The sequence below is a fragment of the Eptesicus fuscus genome, chromosome 23, assembly GCF_027574615.1.
Source record: "Eptesicus fuscus isolate TK198812 chromosome 23, DD_ASM_mEF_20220401, whole genome shotgun sequence".
In the NCBI taxonomy this organism is placed as follows: Eukaryota; Metazoa; Chordata; class Mammalia; order Chiroptera; family Vespertilionidae; genus Eptesicus; species Eptesicus fuscus.
In genome coordinates, this window is record NC_072495.1 from 8,422,430 (window position 1) to 8,441,720 (window position 19,291).

Genomic DNA, 19,291 nt, shown 5'->3' on the forward strand with positions numbered 1-19,291 from the left:
CCAGTGGCAGGAAGACAGAAATGACCAGAACTTGCCCAGGAGGCCGGGACAAGCAGATCACTAATTCCCCTGTCTTGATCTATTTGCCTTTCTCTCTCTCTCTCTTTATTTTTAATATTTTTTAAAATTGACTTTAGAGAGAGGAAAAGAGAGAAAGAAACATTGATCAACTGCCTCCTACACCGCCCCCCTACTGGGAATCAAGCCTGCAGCCCAGGCATGTGCCCTGACCTGGAACTGAACCAGTGACCTCTTGGTGCATGGAATGATGCTCAATCCACGGAGCCACACCAGCTAGGCTGCCTTCCTCTCTCAAAAGCTATGCTACTAGCCCTTGGTGGTGTTGCTCAGTGGTTAGAGTGTTCCCTGGAGCATAGAAGGGTTGCGGGTTCGATTCAAGGTCAAGAGCACATACCTGGGTTGCAGGATCGATTCCTGGACAACCAATCTCTCTCTCTCTCTCTCCACTCCCTCCCTTCCACTCTCTCTAAAAATCAATGGGGGGAAATTGAGGATCACAACAACAAAAGCGATGCTACTGGAGGCAAATGTTCAACCCAATTAGGGGTTTTCTCAACTAGAGGCGTTTCAGGCAGGATAGCTGGAATATTTGTGGATAGGGCGGGGCCCCACCTGGGACCATCTCCAATACTCCTTATCACCATCCATGATCAGAAGCATTTCGCCGAAACCGGTTTGGCTCAGTGGATAGAGCGTTGGCCTGCGGACTGAAGGGTCCCAGGTTCGATTCCGGTCGGGGGCATGTACCTTGGTTGCGGGCACATCCCCAGTAGGGGGTGTGCAAGAGGCAGCTGATCGATGTTTCTCTCTCATCGATGTTTCTAACTCTCTATCCCTCTCTCTTCCTCTCTGTGAAAAATCAATAAAATATATTAAAAAAAAAAAAAAAGAAGCATTTTGGCGTCTTCTTGCCTACCCGTCCCTCGGGAATAGAACCCTTTAGTTTCACCTTTTAACAACTTCCCCTCTCTGGACTCCTGCTGCCTTAACCCATCTGGTTTCAGCTCACTTCTGCTTTAGTGGCGAAAGCAGAACCTCTGGGCAGTGGGCTCAGAAGAGGGTGGCGAGTGAGACTGTTAGCCCCTCAGGACCTCCTCGGGAGCCTGTGCCTTTAAGGGCAGGGGCGGGGCGAGCTCTAGGGGGCGTGTCATCGGGACGGGGCGGTGTAAGGGGCGGGGCCCGAGCGGGGCGAGCCCGGGACCAGCTCCGGGACCAGCCCGGACACCACCGCCTGGGCGGGCGGTGTCGGGGGGCGGGAGGCTGGGTGGCGCGGGTCAGCGGGCGGGGACTGGGAAGGCCGTGCGAGGCCCCGCGAAGTCGACGTTCGGAGGCTGCGGGTCCGAGGCCCTGCACGAGGTAAGAGGAGCCTGCCTGCCCGCTAGGGCGCCGCGGGAAGACCCGCACTCGGAGTTCAACTTCTCAACCTCGGTCGGGCTTGGGAAGCAGCACCTTGAGGTTCTCGCAATCTCGTGTCTACAAAGTGCAGCCGCCAAGGTTGGGTCGCCGTCCCAGTTTCCTGCCTTCCTCTTAGGTTTGCAGAACTTCCGAGCGTCGGAGGAGCGCTCGGCGCCGGTGGGCGCACGGGAGGCGCTCCCTCAATGCCCCCCTGTGATCGAGGACACGAAACCCGGGACCAACAGCGAGGAGACGCGTGCGGACCCTCACGTTGGGGGCACCAAGGGCGCGAGCATTTATTGAACCCTTACTGTATGCTCTGAGGGGCCAGCATTTGTCTCCATTTTACGGGCGAGTCCGAGGCTCGGAGACTGGAAGTGAGCTCCCCAATATTGGACACCTGGAGGCTCTGGTTGCAGGTCAGCGCTTCCAAGTCGGTGACAAGTGAGGGTGAGGACCACAAAGGGGGTGAGAGCCAACAGGTGAGGAAAGATGCTTTGCCGGCCGCTTCTGCCCCTTCGCTCCCCCTCTGCCTCCGGGCCTCCTCCCGCCCCTGCCAGGACGTTGAGAAACGCCTGTGCAGAGGATTACAAAAAACAACGTTGTTTTCTGGGCGGTGTTTTTCTTGCTGGCAAAAATAAAACATGCTCCTCTGTGACGTGTGGCGGAGCCCAAAGAAGGAAATTAATGTGCCAAAGACCCCCCTCTCCCCCCTTAGTTTTTCTTAGGAAGAAAAGTGAAGTCGTTTTTGCCCTGATGTTGAGGGAAGAGGCCGAGTCCAGCCGGAATCTGCTAACAGGCTGTGACTGAGCAATTAATTCACTTCCCTCTGGGCCTCGATCTCCATATCAAAGGCAGTGTTGGCTTTGTGACCTCCTCGCTGTGTGACCTCGGGCAGCTGGAGGAACTTCTCTGAGCCCAGCTCCCTCCTCTGTGAAAGGGGCGGGGACCTGAACTGCTCCAGAGGTGTGCTGAGACCTAGATGGAGGAGGCGGCCGCTGGCTCTGCGCTCCGGGTGGCTCCTCTGTAGAGTGGGAATACTAGCAGCACCCCCTCTAGGCGAGTTGGGGGATGAAATGAGGTCATCCGTGCTCCTGCGTTTCTACATTGGTTTTCCTTTGGTGGGGTGGGTGGGGGGGGGGGGGGGGGAGGAGGGCAGCCCCTCCTGCTGGGCCTTGGGGTCTTCAGTGACACTGTCCCTCCTTCTCACCCCCAACCCGCAGCGGCTGGAGCTGCCAGCCATTTGAAACCGAACCACCGCAGAAGGGAAGCAGAGGGTGAAGGCCAGGCCCCGTGGGGGCTGATGGCCGGCGGACGACGGAATGGGCACTGGGTGCCGTGTTGGCTCTGTGTGCTGCTGATGGTGGAGAGAGTGTCCGGGGCCAGTGGCCTGTCTACAGGGGCCCACACCAGCCCCCCATTTCCAGCCTCAGGTGTGAACCAGACCCCCGTGGTAGATGTGAGTATCCAGGCGGAAAGCTGGCATCAGGGAGGGGTGAATTCATCCCATCAACAAATATTTATTGGGCATCTACTACGTGCCAGGCACTAAGCTGGTCCCTGGGATATACCAGGGAACAATAGAGAGAAAAATCCCTGCCTTCATGGAGCGGACTGTCTCCTGGGAGGTCAGATAAAGAAGTAAACATGTGGCCTAGCCGGCTTGGCTCAGTGGATAGACTGTCGATCTGTGGACTGAAGGGTCCGGGGTTCGATTCTAGTCAAGGGCACATGCCCCGTTGCGGGCTGGATCCCCAGTAGGGGCCTGCAGGAGGCAGCTGATCAGTGATTCTCATCATTGATGTTTCTCTCTCTCTCCCTCTCCCTTCCTCTCTGAAATCAATAAAATATATATATATATTTTAAAAAGAAGTAAACATGTAAGCTTCAGGTGGTAAGATGCTGCAAATAGGATCAAGTGATATTGGGGAGGCGGGCTGTAAGGGGGAGGGAATCTTTCCAACTGTTTCAGATTGGGTGGTCACAGATGGCTTCTGTGAGCCAAGCCCTGAATGAAGAAAAGAAGCCACTTGTACAGACCTCTGCGGGGAGAGCGTTCTAGGCAGAAGAGAATAGCCAGTACAAAGGTCCTGATGCAAAAACAAGCTTAGTGTGTTCCCGTAGGAGTGAGGAGGCCAGAATGCCTGGAGCAGAGTGAGGGGAAGAGAGTTAACAGATAAGGATGGAGAGGTCGTGGTGGTCAGATTATACAAGGCCTTACATGCTGGGGCTAGGAGGTTAGATTTGTTTTATGATAGTGAAGAGCCAATGGAGGGTTTTAAGCAGAGGTATGTCAAAATCAGGTTTATTTTTTCAAGGGATCTCTCTGGCTTCTCTGGGGAGAATGGGTTGAGAGGGGTGAGAGTGACAGCAAGGGCACCAATGGGGAGGCTCCTGCAGCTGTCCAGATGAGCAATGGTGGGTCTGGGAGGTAGGAAAGAAGTGGTGAGATTTGCATAAATGTCGGAGGCACAATCGGTGGGATGGATTAGATGGAGGGCGTAGTGGTGGGAGAGAGAGAGGAGTCAAGGATGGCTTTAGATTCCTGACCTCAGCCACTGGGCGGATGGCGGTGACATTGACTTGGATGTACTGAGTGAGAAGCAATGGGTCCCTTGGGTGAGAGGCAAACAGGGAGGGTGTGGGCCATTGAGAACTTGCATCATTCCGTTCTGAGGTCTGTAAGGGTGGAGAGGTCACGCTGGATCAGGGGTGAATGGCTAAAGGCAGGGTCTGCTCAAGATAATGCCCTCTCCCCTACTTCCCCCCCCACCCCCACCCCAGTCCCAGCTGCAGGTACATCGTGGAGATAACATTTCCCTGCCGGTGGGCATGTGGGTGTGTCTAATTTCCCAATAACACTAACAATGAACTGCCTTGTATTGTCGTCACCGGAGAATGAAATAACGCTCCTCCCCACGTGTACCAACGGGCTGAGAGTGTCTAGCGCCTGCACCAACTTTATGGGGCTGCTAAGTGCTTTCTTGCTCACCCTCTGAGGCCGGCGAACGGGTAATTAGGCCATTTTACCGATGGGGAAAGCGATTTGTGGTTACTGTGGTTCTAAAATCGACGGCTGCCTCTTGGGGTGTGCTTGTCGGGTGCAGGGACACTGGGGTTAGCTGTAGTTGGTGTGAGATTATCTCTGACTTATCAGGCACTGTGCCAGGCTCACCAAATCCTCCCAAAGCCCCTGGCACGGGTATGATGATCTCTGTGCAGGAGAAGAGGACACAGGTCCCGGAGGGGACGGTGGCCACGAGGGAAGGGGCAGAATCCGGGTTTGAACTCGTGGAAAAACAGCACCCATAGACTTGCTGGACGCAGGGCTGCCGCAGACACCCCTGTGATAAACGCAGATCTGCGAAGCGCCCTAAAATGAGGTATTCCTGCAACTTCTTGTCTCTGGTTGCCTCCGGAGGAACCCAGACTAGGGTCAGCTCTGACTCAGCACTTTCACTTCTGGAATTCTCTCCGACAAAATAGTCTCACGTGTGCCTGGCGAGTCATATGTGAAGAAGTTCATTGTTAGTGTTATTGGGAAATTAGACACACCCAAATGCCCACCGGTAGGGAAATGTTATCTCCACTATGTACCATTCATAGTGTGAAATACTGTGGTGCTGTTAAAAAGACCACAGTGAGCCCCGAGCCAGTTTGGCTCAGTGGATAGAGCGTCAGCCCACAGACCAGAGGGTCCCGGGTTCTATTCCAGTCAAGGGCACATACCTCAGTTGCAGGCACGATCCCCGGCCCTGGGCATGTGCTACAGGCAACCAATCAATGTGTTTCTCTCACATCCATGTTTCTATCTCTCCCCGCTCCCTTCCACTCTCTCTAAAAACCAATGGGAAAATATCCTCAGGTGAGGATTAACAAAACAAAACGGAGAAAGACTGCAGTGAGGCAGGGGCTGTGGTAGGAGGAATAGGGTTTCTAGAGCCTCAAATGGCTGGGTTCCAGCCCTGACTGTGCCTCGGAGTGGAACCAGGACACTGCCTTAGTCTCCTTATCTGTCTGTGGGCACGATCATGGTACCTTCCTCACAAGGTTGTTGTGCAGATTAATTGAGATGCATTTAAGCTCCGGGCACTTTGCCTGGCATCTAGAAATCCCTCAGAATGTTTTGACTTTTATCACCCTCTTCATCACTGTGTATCAATATGGCAGTACTAGAGGCCCAGTGCACAAATTTTGTGCACGGGTAGGATCCCTAGTGGCTGCTGGCTGCCGGTTCCCGGCCGGGGTCTCCCTTCCCCCCGGCTGCCTGCCGTCACCGCCAGCCAGGGCCTCCCTTCGCACCCGCCTTGGCCTGGTGCCGCCTGCTCACCTGCTCCACCATCCCGCCGTGGTCCCACTCTTGTCGAGGCCGGCCTGTTGCCAGCGCCGCATCGCTGACGCCCGCCATGTTTTGTGCCGCCCCCTGGTGGTCAGCGCATGTCTAACCCTGTCAGTCCAACTCCTGCCAATGGGGACAATTTGCATATTAGCCTTTTCTTATATGGGATAAGGCATATATGTGAAGTGGTAAAAGCAAATCACAGGAAGAAGAGATTTAGGATGGGTCTGTTTCTTTTTCTTTTCTTTTTTAATAAATCTTTATTGTTCAGATTATTACAATTGTTCCTCTTTCCCCACCCCCCCATAGCTCCCCTCCATCGGGTTCCCACCCCACCCTCTGCCCTTACCCCCCGCACTGTCCTCATCCATAGGTGTACGATTTTTGTCCAATCTATTCCTGTACCTCCCACACCCCTTTCCCCCTGAGAATTGTCAGTCCACTCCCTTTCTATGCCCCTGATTCTATTATATTCACCAGTTTATTCTGTTTGTCAGATTTTTTATTCACTAGATTTTTAGATTCACTTGTTGATAGATACGTATTTGTTGTTCATAATTTTTATCTTTACCTTTTTCTTCTCCTTCCTCTTCTTAAAGGATACCTTTCAGCTTTTCATATAATTCTGGTTTGGCGGTGATGAACTCCTTTAGCTTTTTCTTATCTGTGAAGCTCTTTATCTGCCCTTCAATTCTGAATGATAGCTTTGCTGGGTAGAGTAATCTTGGTTGTAGGTTCCTGCTATTCATCACTTTGAATATTTCTTTTTTTTAAATATATTTTATTGATTTTTTACAGAGAGGAAGAGAGAGGGATAGAGAGTTAGAAACATCGATGAGAGAAAAACATCGATCAGCTGCCTCTTGCACACCCCCTACTGGGGATGTGCCCGCAACCAAGGTACATGCCCTTGACCGGAATTGAACCTGGGACCCTTGAGTCTGCAGGCCGATGCTCTATCCACTGAGCCAAACCGGTTTCGGCGACTTTGAATATTTCTTGCCACTCCCGTCTGGCCTGCATAGTTTCTTTTGAGAAATCAGCTGACAGTCGTATGGGTGCTCCCTTGTAGGTAACTAACTGTTTTTCTCTTGCTGCTTTTAATATTCTCTCTTTGTCTTTTGCTCTTGGCATTTTAATTATGATGTGTCTTGGTGTGGCCCTCTTTGGATTCCTTTTGTTTGGGGTTCTCTGTGCTTCCTGGACTTGTAAGTCTATTTCTTTCACCAGGTGGGGGAAGTTTTCTGTCATTATTTCTTCAAATAGGTTTTCAGTATCTTGCTTTCTTCTTCTGGCACCCCCATAATTCTGATGTTGGTTCACTTGAGGTTGTCCCAGAGGCTCCTTACACTATCTTCATATTTTTGAATTCTTTTTTCTTTTCCAGTTGGGTGTTTTTTGCTTCTTTATATTTCAAATCTTTGACTTGATTCTTGCGATCCTCTAGTCTGATGTTGGATCTCTGTATATTATTTTTTATTTCAGTCAGTGTATGTTTAATTTCTAGTTGGTCCTTTTTCATATCCTCGAGGGTCTCGCTAAATTTATTGGCCTTTTCTAGAAAATTCTTGAAAAACCTTATGACTGTGGTTTTGAACTCTATATCCAGTCGTTTGCTTTCCTCCATTTCTTTCATTTGTGACCTGTTTCTTTGTCTCCACATTTTGGCTGCTTCCCTGAGTTGATAGAGTGGCTTTGTGTGCTAGGTGTATAGGGCCCAGTGGCTCAGCCTCCCCAGTTACCTGAGGTGGACACTCTTGGTGCACCCCTTTGTGGGCTGTGTGCACAGTCTTGTTGTAGTTAAGCCTTGATTGTTGTTGGTATCACTGGGGGGAATTGACCTCCAGGCTAATTGGCTGTGAGGATCAGCTGTGTCTACTATGGGAGAACTTCTGTGCTTGTCCCTTATGAGGCAAGACTTGCTTCAGTGGGGCTTTGGTGCTCACTGAGTCTGCCCCCTGAGTGTGTCCCTTATGAATCTGAGGAGTTGTAATCTGGATGGTCCCACTCTGACCACTGGATACACTAGCTCTTGGATCTCCAAGGAGGTGCAAATTTAGCCTCTGCCTGAGGCCACCCAGCAGGAGCTACAGAGAGATCTGCAGATTCCTCTTCTTTGTTTGGGTTTTGGAGGTGCCCAGATGAGGCCCAGCTGTGAAGCAATGCAAGCTGCTGTGGGGCCTTTGGCCTTCTTTTGGAAGTTCTGGGTCTCTCTGACTCAGCTGCAGTTTGTTAGGTAAGTTTAGATTTCAAAGGACCAGGCCATTCATATGCAAAAGCCTCTGCACTCAGCTTGGATGGGACAGAGTCTCAGGGCGGAGCAAACAGCAATGGTTTCCCATCAGCCCTGCCCTAAGAGGACCCCGGGTCTCAGTGTCCTGCGGTAATCGCTGCAAGCACCTCTGAGAGAAAGCCGCCCTCAAGTTCCGCCCGCTTCCAGACAGTCCAGTTTCTCCCCGTATGAGTCTGGGTCCCCAGAGTCTCATCCGGAACTGGAGTTCAGAGCAGTCGGGAGCTTTGTCTCCCTGCAGATTGAAAAAGCCAGCCGCGTACTCAGTTGCCAGCCCTCTCCGTGCGCGCATGTCTCCGTACCTCTGCACTTCACTTCCGCAGCTCCTGTGAGTCTCAGTGTGCTTTTCTCTTCCCTTCTAGTTGTAGAATTTCCACTCAGCCAGCCTTCCGGTGGTTCTGGATGATGTCCGTTTTGTCTTTTAGTTGTAGTTTTGAAATTGTTGTGCGAGGCAGCAGTTTAGGTGTTTACCTATGCCGCCATCTTGGTTTCTCTCTCTCTCTCTCTCTTTTTTTTTTTTTACTTGAGTTCTGGCTAAGAAAGAATTCAGAGCCAAGGCTCAAAACTGTAAGAGCATGTTTATTTTGGAAGTCACAAGTAGAAGTGATCCGTAGACGATATGGGCTCAGGAAACAAGTTATAGAGGCAAAGGAAGGGCCGTTGGAGCTTAGGAGAAAGAGAGGGCGAGGGAGATGCACCTGGGGGAGTGTGGGGGAGGGCGCAGGTGTGCTCCTTAGAGAGAGCTGCTGGGATGGATCTGTTTCTGTACGACAAACCAAACTGTAACATGGGGTGTACATCCAAATGTCATCGAACTGAGAAACGTCTGTAAGGGTACGCTTCCAACTGATCATGGCAGGATCTCTGGAGAGAGGTGGGATTAATGGAAGGCAGGGACAAGGAGGGGAAATCTAGAAATCTTTATATATTGTTTTTGTTTGAAACAAACATGTATTCATGAATTGCTTGTGTTAATTTCCAACACAAGTTTATTTTTAAGAGATTACAGTGTGCAAGAGAGAGCAGGCTGAAGGAGGTCATCTTCCGCTGTTTAGGGGGGCCCCGGTCTGGTCACCCGTGGCGTGTGGACCTCTGATGTCCCTCCCCCCCGCTTCCTTCCTGCAGTGTCGTGATGTGTGTGGCCTGAACGCTTCCGACCGCTGCGACTTCATCCGGACCAACCCTGACTGCCGCAGCGAGGGGGGCTACCTGGACTACCTAGAAGGCATCTTCTGCCACTTCCCCCCCAGCCTCCTCCCTCTGGCCATCACCCTCTATGTGAGGCCCTGCTGGGGAGCTGGTGGGGGGAGCTGGTCGGGGAGGGCGGTGGACGGGGCCGGTGGCCCGGGCTGGACTTAACCCTTCCCTCTCCGGCCCCACCCAGGCTCTCTGGCTGCTCTACCTGTTTCTGATTCTGGGAGTCACTGCGGAGAAGTTGTGAGTTGGCCTTGGGCTCAGGGGTCTTGGGAGGTTGACCTTGGGGCGACCCCCGGGTTTGGGGGAAGGGTGGGCGCAGGGGGTCCCTCACTGTAGCGTCCTCACCATTTGCTTTCTGTCCGCAGTTTCTGCCCTAACTTGTCAGCTATTTCTACGACGCTCAAGCTGTCCCACAACGTGGCAGTATCCTTCAGTGGGTCCTGCGCCCTGGCGGGAGGGCGGGAGGGCGGGGTGGCTGCGACACGGGGGGCAGCCCCAGGAAAGGCCTGGGCGGGCCGGGGCCTCTGCACTGACCCCCCCTTGACACGCTCCCCCATGGCGTCACCTTCCTGGCGTTTGGCAACGGTGCGCCCGACATCTTCAGCGCGCTGGTGGCCTTCTCGGACCCACACACGGCCGGCCTGGCCTTCGGGGCCCTGTTCGGTACGCGCGGCCCTGGCTGCGGGCGGTGGGGGCGGAGGGGGGGGCGCAGGGAGGGCTGAGCGCGGCCTCTCCTCCAGGCGCCGGCGTGCTGGTGACCACCGTGGTGGCGGGCGGCATCGCCATCCTGCGCCCCTTCACGGCCGCCTCCAGGCCCTTCCTCAGGGACATCATCTTCTACATGACGGCCGTGTTCCTGACCTTCACCGCCCTCTACCGCGGCCGGGTCACGCTGGCATGGGCCCTGGGTGAGCAGCCACAGGGCCGGGCGGGGTCATGCCGGGGCTGAGGGGCGGGGAGGCACAGGGGGGCGGGACGGGGTGGCCAGCAGGTGCCAGTGATGGGAGCCCCGCTCAAGGAGGGTTTGAGTAAGAAAAGGGACGTCTGGTCCGGGGAACCAGAGGGGCAGGCGGAGCCAGGGGCGGTGCTCAGACTTCGCACAGTTTCAGATGCTAACATGTCGAGCCAGGATGCCGGCTGTGGCGGTCAGGGTACCAGCAGCGCGCACAGTCCATCCCGTGGCTCAGCGGCCGGGATGCGGGACGGTGTGCGGGCGGTGAAGGAAACCAGCCGGGTGCTTGGGGATGCACAGGCCTCCAGGGACCCGCCCCACGGGAGCTCTTCCCCCCCTCGCCCGAAGGGGCAGGGGATGGGTGGCTGGACCCCCCCGCAACCCCCATGAGCAGCCGTCCTGGAGGGTCCCGGGCCCTGCCAGAGCCGGCATCACGGCGGGGGAGGGGATGCCCACACTCTCCCGCCGCCTTTTCACCTGCTGCCCGGCCTCCCGCGGCGGCCGCCTGGGCAGCAGAGCTCAGAGGTGCCCGCTGCCGGCCCAGCCTCCCGGGCACAGAGCAGGACGGAGCACGGAGCACCTGAGGGGGAGGCCCCTGTCGGTGTCAGGCCTCAGGGCCTTGATGGTTGGATTGTTCGGGTCCAGGGCGGGCAGGAAGGGGTGGTGGGTCAAGGAAGGCAGGGGAGGCGGGCGGAGGCTCCATTCACTGATGCTGGGCAGGGTGCACACACACGGCCACCGCCCACACGCACCAGCGACAGAGCTGCAGCCCTGTCCCCTGTCCCCGCAGCCAGGACGCCACTGGTGACACGTGCCCCCCCCCCCCCCCCCCCCCGCTGCAGGTTACCTCGGCCTGTATGTCTTCTACGTGGTCACGGTGGTTCTCTGCACCTGGATCTACCGATGGCAGCGGCGGTGGTCCCTGGCCTCCTCCATGCCAGCTACTCCAGGTGAGGGTCTGTGCTGGTCCCCCATGAGAGGCCCGTAGAGACTGTCCCCCCGCCCCCCACCCCGCACCCTTCACGTCTCCGAGGCCTTGGCCATTGCCCATCTCCTCTTCGTGCTTTTTCGACTCGTTCTGCAAAGTCCCACCTCGTGCCTGTGCTGGGGAAGCCGCCCTCACTGGCCTCGTCCGCGTTTGCTAGCTCCATCCCTGCATTCGAAAACGTCTGCCCGTTAGCCTTCCTCGCTCTAAGAATTCCTGAGCGGGCGTGGCGATGGCTGAGAAACCCAAACTCCAGGGGGTCTGGCCCCTGGCACCCTCCCAGCTGCCCGAGGAGCCTGCTCTGGGCGGGGTGGGGAGGGTCTGGGCTCTCTGGCTGGTGTGACACGCCCCTCTCTCCTCCAGAGATGCTCTCGGATTCCGAGGAGGACGATCGGGTGTCTTCTACCACCGCCAGCTATGACTACCGTGAGTCCAGGGCCCTGGGCCCAGCTGGGGTGGGGGCACCAGGGCTGGGTGGGGGGTGGAGAGGTTCCAGGCCCCAGGAGCAAGGCTGCAAACCCGCCTCCCCTCCCCCCGCACCCGGCCGAGCTGCGGGCCAGCTCACCTGCCCGCTACCAGGCCCCGCTGCTTCCTCCTTCCGAGGGTTGGGAGCGCTGGCGGGAGCGGAGAGGCTTTGCTGGAGGCCGAGCCAGCCCGACACCGTCCCCCCACCCCCGCCTTGTACCCCAGGGGAAGAGTACCAGCCGCTGATTTTCTACCAGGAGACCACGGCTCAGATCCTGGTCCAGGCCCTCAACCCCCTGGACTGCAGGAAGTGGAGGAACAAGCCGGCATACTGGAGGGTCCTCAAGGTGCTCAAGGTAGGGGGAGCCCTGGAACTGGGCCCCTGGCTTCGTGACGGAGGCCCCTCAACCTTCTCTAACTCAGCGAGGACTGCTGAGACCCTCCTGGAATTAGATAACCTGGGACTTGGTGGGGAAACTGAGTCATCGAGGTTGGCTGATGGCCTGCCCTGGGGCTCAGTGCCCCATGGGAGGAGAGCGTCTGCCCAGGGACGGTGGGGAGAGAGAGGAGGGGGACCCCTCCTGCCTGGGTGAGGGCGGGGACCTGGGTCTGGGTGGGAGACTGGGTCCAGGTGGGTTCCAGTGAGAACAAGATAGAGTTTTTCTAATCACCTGTCACGTCCCTGGGCGGCATGACCCCTGAGGCTGGATGTGAGCAGGGCTGCCCAGGCTGGTGTCCAAATGCCTTCCCTCCCCCGGACCAGAAGTCAGTGGGCACACTCACAGCCCTTCCCTCCTGGAGGAACCCGGGAACGTCCACCGTGTATCCACTTTAGGGTTCCTCAGTCCCAGCGGCACATAAGGAGCTATATTTGCACCCCACGGTGGCTCTGGCTGCACCACGATCTTGAGCAAGTCACGTCACCTCTCTGAACCTCGCTTTCCTCCACTGCCAACTGGGGATAATGATAATGCCTTTCTTCCGCAGTGGTTGTATCAGGAAGTTACTGTGGCAACGAAGCTGCGTAACAAATGGCCCCAGAATCTCATTGACTTACGGTGGCAATCTTTCGGGTCATCTAGGGGTGACTCTATTTTCAGGCTGTGGTCCGTGGTCAGGTCTGCCCCCTCTCTCCTTCTGGGGCCCGTGGGTTCTTGGGATTGTGCTGTTTTCTGGGCGGAAGGGACCGAGGCAAAGTTCACAAGCGCATTTGAAGCCTCTGCTCACCTCCCATTCACCAACAGCCCTTCGGTCAGAGCAAGTGCCATGGCCACGGTCACAGGAACGGGACGGGGAAATACATCCCGCCACGTTCTAGTCACCTGACCAAGCGTGCGGGTGTTTGTTTCCGTTACCGGAAGGGATGGAGGAATTAGAAACAGGACCCAGCCTACCACAGCGATTGTGACAACTTCACAGACTCATGTGTGTGGAGGGCTGAGTCCGGTGCCTGCACCGAGCAAACACTCCGCGGTGTTACCCCTCATCTGGCTAAAACACGAGGTGTGGGGCCTGTACCCCGGCTGCCTGAACCCTTCGGTGTGGCTTTAGAGAGGTTCCTCGACCTCTCTGAGCCTCAGTGTGTTCCTCTGGAAGGTGTGCTGTCAGGATTAGTGCATGAGGCGCTGTGGTTGGCTGAATAATGCCCCCCGCCCCCCGCCTCCAAGATGTCCCTGGCCTGGTCCCCGGAACCCGTGGAACTGTCACGTTGTGTGGCCGATGTGGTGAAGGGCCCTGAGATGGGAAGGTTGTCCCGGGTTATCTACCGGGACCCAGTGTCACCCCAGGAGGCTTCACAGGGAAAGAGGGGGACCTGGCAGAGGGTCAGCTCAGGGGACGGGACCCAGGAGCACAGCTCAGAGGGACCCGGGCCATGGAGCGCGGGCAGCACCCTGGAGCTGGGACAGACAGGAAGCGCGCCGCCCGCTGCCAGGAGCCCGGGTTTTAGAATTCCGTCCCCCAGAGCCAGAGGGAGTAGGTCTGCACGATCCCAGGGAGGCCGTGTGTGTGTGTGTGTGTGGTGTGTGTGTGTGTGTGTGTGTGTGTGTGTGTCTGTGTGTGTCGCTGTGTGTGTGTCTGTGTGTCTGTGTGTGTGTGTCAGTGTGATGTGTGTGTGTGTGTCCTGTGTGTGTGTGTGTGTGTGTGTGTGTGTCTCTCTGTGTGTGTGTGTGTGTGTGTGTGTGTGTGTCTCTGTGTGTGTGTGTGTGTCTGTGTGTGTGTGTCTGTGTGTGTGTGTGTGTCTGTGTGTGTGTGTCTGTGTGTGTGTGTGTGTGTCTGTGTGTGTGTGTGTGTGTGTGTGTGTGTCTGTGTGTGTGTGTGTGCGTGTGTGTCTGTGTGTGTCTGTGTGTGTGTGTCTGTGTGTGTCTGTGTGTGTGTGTCTGTGTCTGTGTGTGTGTGTCTGTGTCTGTGTGTGTCTGTGTGTGTATGTCTGTGTGTGTGTCTGTGTGTGTGTGTGTGTGTCTGTGTGTGTGTGTGTGGCGATGTGATGCAGCAGCAGCGGGAGCCTCATCCTTGCAATCGCAGCCATGTCCTTGAGAAAGCGAGCCCGGCCGGCGTGGCTCCGTGGTTGAGCGTTGACCTATGACCCAGGAGGTCGCGGTTCGATTCCCGGCCGGGGCGTACAGGAGGCAGCCGATCAACGAGTCTCTTTCATTGATGTTTCTGTCTCTCTCTCCCCCTCTCCCTTCCTCTCTGAAATCAATAAACATATATTTTTAAAATAAAATAAACTTAAGAAAACCTTGAGAAACCGAGCTCGGGTGCAGCCAGCCCAGACCCGGTCTCCCGGTGACACCTTCCCGCTTTCTCGGACGAGACAGCTGCCCGTGGAGGTCCTGCTGCTGCTCACCGTCCCCCTCGTGGACCCCGACCGGGAAGACAGAAACTGGAAGCGGCCCCTCAACTGCCTGCAGCTGGCGATCAGCCCCCTGGTCCTGGTCCTGACGCTGCAGTCGGGGGCCTGTGAGTACCCCTCCCCCAGCAGCCCACGTCCCTCCTCCCTCACCCCTGCGTTTTGCTGTCCACCTCACCACGGCAGCAGAACCCTGGACACCCAGCAGGCACTGACTACGTGCTGGTGTAAGGGACCCCAGCCTCCCTAGTCATGGTCTCACCCCGACTTCCTCCGTCATTCTGGGGGGGCCTCCAGGAGGAGGCGTCACGCGGGAGCTGCGGCGAGCACCGCTCCCTCCTCCTCCCTCTGCAGACGGCGTGTATGAGATAGGCGGCCTCGTTCCTGTCTGGGGCGTAGTGGTGATCGCGGGCACGGCCTTGGCTGCAGGGACCTTCTTCGCCACGTCCAACAGCGAGCCCCCCAGGCTTCACTGGGTAAGGATCCTGGGGTCTCCAGGCGGGGAGAGGGGACGCTGAGGTCTTCCCGGCACATGTCCTGTCTGCGCCTCTGGGGTCGTTGGGCCAGGAGTCACTTTCTGCAATGACAGGTCTTTAAAGCCACTTTTGAGGGCTATTGTGCCTGTTCAAGGTCCTCCCTCTCTCTCTCTCTCTCTCTCTGTAACAGCTTTACTTTATTGAGATGTAATTCCCGTACCATAAAATTCACCTATTTGAAAGGTACAATTCAGTGGTTTTTAGTACGGTCGACCCTTGAACTGATAAGCAGACCCACACAGTCCAAATCCGTATTGTTCAAGGGTCACTGCATTCTCAATCCACAGTTGGGAATTCGTGGATGCAGAGGGCTGGCTGTAGTTATATGTGAATTTTTAAAAAATATATATTTTATTGATTTTTACAGAGAGGAAGGGAGAGGGATAGAGAGTCAGAAACATCGATGAGAGAGAAACATCAATCAGCTGCCCCCTGCACACCCCCTACTGGGGATGTGCCCACAACCAAGGTACATGCCCTTGACCGGAATCGAACCTGGGACCTTCCAGTCTGCAGGCTGACGCTCTATCCACTGAGCCAAACCGGTTTCGGCTATACGTGAATTTTTGACTACACGGGGTCAGCACCCCCAATCCCTGCACTGTTCAAAGGTCAACTATATTCATAGAGTTGTACAATCATCACCTCTATCAACGTTAGGGCATTTTCATCACCCCAAAAAGCCAACCCACATCCAGCAGTCACACCCTGTCGCCCCTCTTCCTCCATCCCCCCTGTCTACTGCCCATCTGCTTTCTGTCTCTATAGAGTTGTCTATTCTGGGCATTTTATATAAATGGAATCCTATAATATGTGGTCTTTTGTGGCTGGCTTCTTTCACTTAGTAGCAAAATGTTTTCAAAGATGGTCTACATTGTAGCATGCATTAGTAAATGGGTCTTTTTTGTGGCTGAGTAATATTCTGTGATGTGGCGATAGCACATTTTTGTGTGCCCATCCATCTGGGATGGGCATTTGGGGATATTATGAACAGTGCCGCCGTGAACATCTGTATGAAAATGTGTGTGTGGACATAGGCTTTCCTTTCTCCTGGGTGCGTTTTTAGGAGCGGAATTGCTGGGTTAAACGGGAGCAGTGTGTTGACCTTCTCGAAGGCCATCCGCTGCCTCCTGCACGCAAACGCACCCTCCTGGGGATCGAGCCTGCAACTGGGCATGTGCCCTGACGGGGAATCGAACTGTGACCTCCTGGTTCATAGGTTGAAGCTCAACCACTGAGCCTCGCCGGCCGGGGGACACTTCAATTTTTTATTGATGAAAAAAAAATTGTGGTTTTTATTTTTAGAAACTCAGAGTGGATGTACCAACCCAAGGGGCTCGAATTCCCAGCTCATTGCTCATGTAGAGAAATGGTTTTCAGTCAGTGTTTCTTACTAGTCTTTGAAGCCTGACACTTGCTTCGGCAGGGATGGACCTTGAAAACATGGTGCTAAGTGAACACGTGGTCACACAGGACCACATATTGTAGAAGTCAGTGAGGCCACTTATATGACATGCCTGATCCACAGAGACAGGAAGTAGAGGGGAGGGGCTGGGGTGAAGGTTGGGGGATTGGGTAGGGTCTGCTCACAGCGAGTTTCTTTCTTTTATATATATACTAGAGGCCCAGTGCATAAAATTCGTGCACGGAGGGGGGGTGTCCCTCAGCCCAGCCTGCACCCTCTCCAATCTGGGACCCCTCGAGGGATGTCCGACTGCCCTCTCACAATCCAGGACTACTGGCTCCCAACTGCTCGCCTGCCTGCCTTCCTGATTTCCCCTAACCACTTCTGCCTGCCAGCCTGATCACCCCCTAACCACTCTGCTGCCAGCCTGATTGATGTCTAACTGCTCCCCTGCCAGCCTGTTTGCCCCCAACTTCCCTCCTTTACCAGCCTGGTCACCTCTAACTGCCCTCCCCTGCAGGGTTGATCACCTCCAACTGCCCTTGTAGGCCTGGTCCCTCTCAACTGCCCTCCTTTGCAGGCCATCTTGTGGTGGCCATCTTGTGTCCAGATGGGGGCAGGATCTTTGACCACATGGAAGCAGCCATATTGTGTGTTGGAGTGATGGTCAATCTGCATGTTACTCTTTTATTAGATAGGATAGAGGCCTGGTGCATGGGTGGGGGCCAGCTGGTTTGCCCTGAAGGGTGTCTCGGATTAGGGTGGGGGTTTCCTTGGGGCGTGGGGCAGCCTGAGCGAGGGGCCTGTGGTGGTTTGCAGGCCAGCCATGCCCCCTGGCAATCCAAGCAGAGGCCCTGGTATCTGGAATTTATTTACCTTCTACAATTGAAACTTTGTAGCCTGGAGTGGAGCCAAGCCTCCTGCTTGCTCTGTGGCCAGCAGTGGTTTCTGTTGGGGTTTGTGTATATCTTCTATAATTGAACTTTGTAGCCTTAAGCGGAGGCCTGGGCCGGCCAGGGTGTGCAGAAAGCTTTGCTTCTTCCATTGCCGGGGGCAACCCTAGCCTCCTGCTCTTTCCAGCTCTGTGGCTGCCGCCATTTCTATTTGGATTTGTTTACCTTCTATAATTGAAACTTTGTAGCCTTGAGTGGAGGCTTAGGCCGGCAAGGGCAGGCGGAAAGCTTGTGGCTGTAGCCATCTTGGTTGGGTTTATTTGCATACTTGCTCTGATTGGCTGGTGGGCATGGCTGGTGGGTGTAGCAGAGTGATGGTTAATTTGCATATTACTCTTTTATTAGGTAGGCTATTTTTTATTGAATTCAGAGGGAGAGGTAGAACCATCAATGATGAGAGAGAATCATAGGTTGGCTGCCTCCTGCACACCCCCTACTGGAGATTGAGCCCGCAACCCGGCATGTGCCCCTTGACTGGAATTGAACCTGGGACCCTTCAGGCCAAAGGCCGGCGCTCTATCCACTGAGCCACACCGGCCAGGACAGGGAGCTTCTTTCTGTGGTGATCCGTGGCATTTGGCCCATAGCGTAGAAACCTGATGAAAGCTATGGGAACCTCTTCTTCACAGAATAGCACTATTCAGCTAACATTTTACCAAGTACTTACTGTGTGCTTGGCTCTGGTTTCTTTGCATCTACTAACTCATTGTACGCTCATGACCACCTCGTGAAGTAGGTACTGTTATCGCCCCATTTTACAGATGAGGAACTGAGGCTGTGTCTCTGCTGGGGCCGGCCTTGGTCCCACCCGCACGCTGTTCCCTCCCCAGACCTTTGCCTTCCTGGGCTTCCTGACCAGCGCCCTGTGGATCAACGCGGCCGCCACGGAAGTGGTGAACATCTTGCGGTCCCTGGGCGTGGTCTTCCGGCTGAGCAACACCGTGCTGGGACTCACGCTGCTGGCCTGGGGGAACAGCATCGGAGGTGACTGGGGCCGGGGGGGGGGGGTGCTGGGGTGAGCACAGCCACATCCCTGCCCTTTGCTCCCCCAGCCAGAATGGCACGTGGGCGGGGATGTCCAGGGCACTTCCCTCAGCATGTGTTTAGCGCCGCTGACGTTTTTATTTATTTTTAAATATGTTTTTATTGATTAGAGAGAGGGGAGGGAGAGAGAGAGAAACATCAATGAGAGAGAACCATCCATCGGTTGCCTCCTGCACACCCCCTACTGGGGATGGAGCCCACAACCTGGGCATGTGCCCTGACTGGGAATTGAACCAGCGACCTCTTGGTATGTGGTATGATGCTCAACCAACTGAACCACAGTGGCCAGGGCCCCACGGACCTTTTGGAGTGACCATCACTGGGCATCGGACTGCCCTGAGCCAGGAGATTCTGTAGAAGCCCAGGGCTGCTCCCCTCTCATGCATGGACGCTCGTGGCTCCCCAGAGTCAGGCAGGGTGTGTGCATGGGTGGGTGGCGTGTGTAGGTATTCGCACATCCATACACACACAATTCTCTAGCTGCAGCCACCCAGTCGGGCTGGCCAGGTTGTGACCAAAGAAGGTGCTGGGGGGCTGAAATCTCCTCTCACTCACCTTTTCCTAATTTGCATGGAGATACCTAATTTGCATGGAGACACCTAATTTGCATGGAGACACCGAATATGCTAGCAGCAGATGGGACTCAGGTGAAGATGGGTGGTTGCATGTCACACCCACAAAGTTGCCTCTGCTGAGAAGAGGGGGTGAAGGAACGCAGGATCGAACTGTGTCTCACGGGTCGCGCTGGCCTCTCATAGCCAGCCAGCTGGTGCCGGCCCCGGGGTGGGGGTGGGGGGGCGCGCGGTGCATTTCTCCATGTTTGCCGGCTGAAGGACTGTGGGTCAGAAGGAAGGAGTG

General features: G+C 55.4%; 1 protein-coding gene across 7 annotated transcripts in view; it reads left to right on the plus strand.

Moving 5' to 3' along the window:
- The first annotated feature begins 1,277 nt into the window (after positions 1 to 1,277).
- Positions 1,278 to 19,291, plus strand: part of SLC8B1 (solute carrier family 8 member B1) — a 40,759-nt gene continuing 22,745 nt past the window's right edge. For 6 of the 7 annotated variants that reach the window (XM_054712415.1, XM_054712416.1, XM_054712417.1 and 3 more), the window contains exons 1-14: positions 1,278 to 1,377; positions 1,553 to 1,898; positions 2,640 to 2,875; positions 9,171 to 9,323; positions 9,430 to 9,482; positions 9,608 to 9,665; positions 9,800 to 9,905; positions 9,983 to 10,150; positions 11,037 to 11,144; positions 11,543 to 11,605; positions 11,870 to 12,000; positions 14,464 to 14,605; positions 14,850 to 14,971; positions 18,220 to 18,373. In XM_054712415.1, coding sequence (XP_054568390.1) covers positions 2,720 to 2,875; positions 9,171 to 9,323; positions 9,430 to 9,482; positions 9,608 to 9,665; positions 9,800 to 9,905; positions 9,983 to 10,150; positions 11,037 to 11,144; positions 11,543 to 11,605; positions 11,870 to 12,000; positions 14,464 to 14,605; positions 14,850 to 14,971; positions 18,220 to 18,373 — 1,414 coding nt within the window. In that variant the 5' untranslated portion in view covers positions 1,278 to 1,377; positions 1,553 to 1,898; positions 2,640 to 2,719. Of the gene's footprint in view, positions 1,378 to 1,397; positions 1,899 to 2,639; positions 2,876 to 9,170; positions 9,324 to 9,429; positions 9,483 to 9,607; positions 9,666 to 9,799; positions 9,906 to 9,982; positions 10,151 to 11,036; positions 11,145 to 11,542; positions 11,606 to 11,869; positions 12,001 to 14,463; positions 14,606 to 14,849; positions 14,972 to 18,219; positions 18,374 to 19,291 lie in introns of those variants that run through there. The other variant, XM_054712413.1, reaches the window with a different exon arrangement.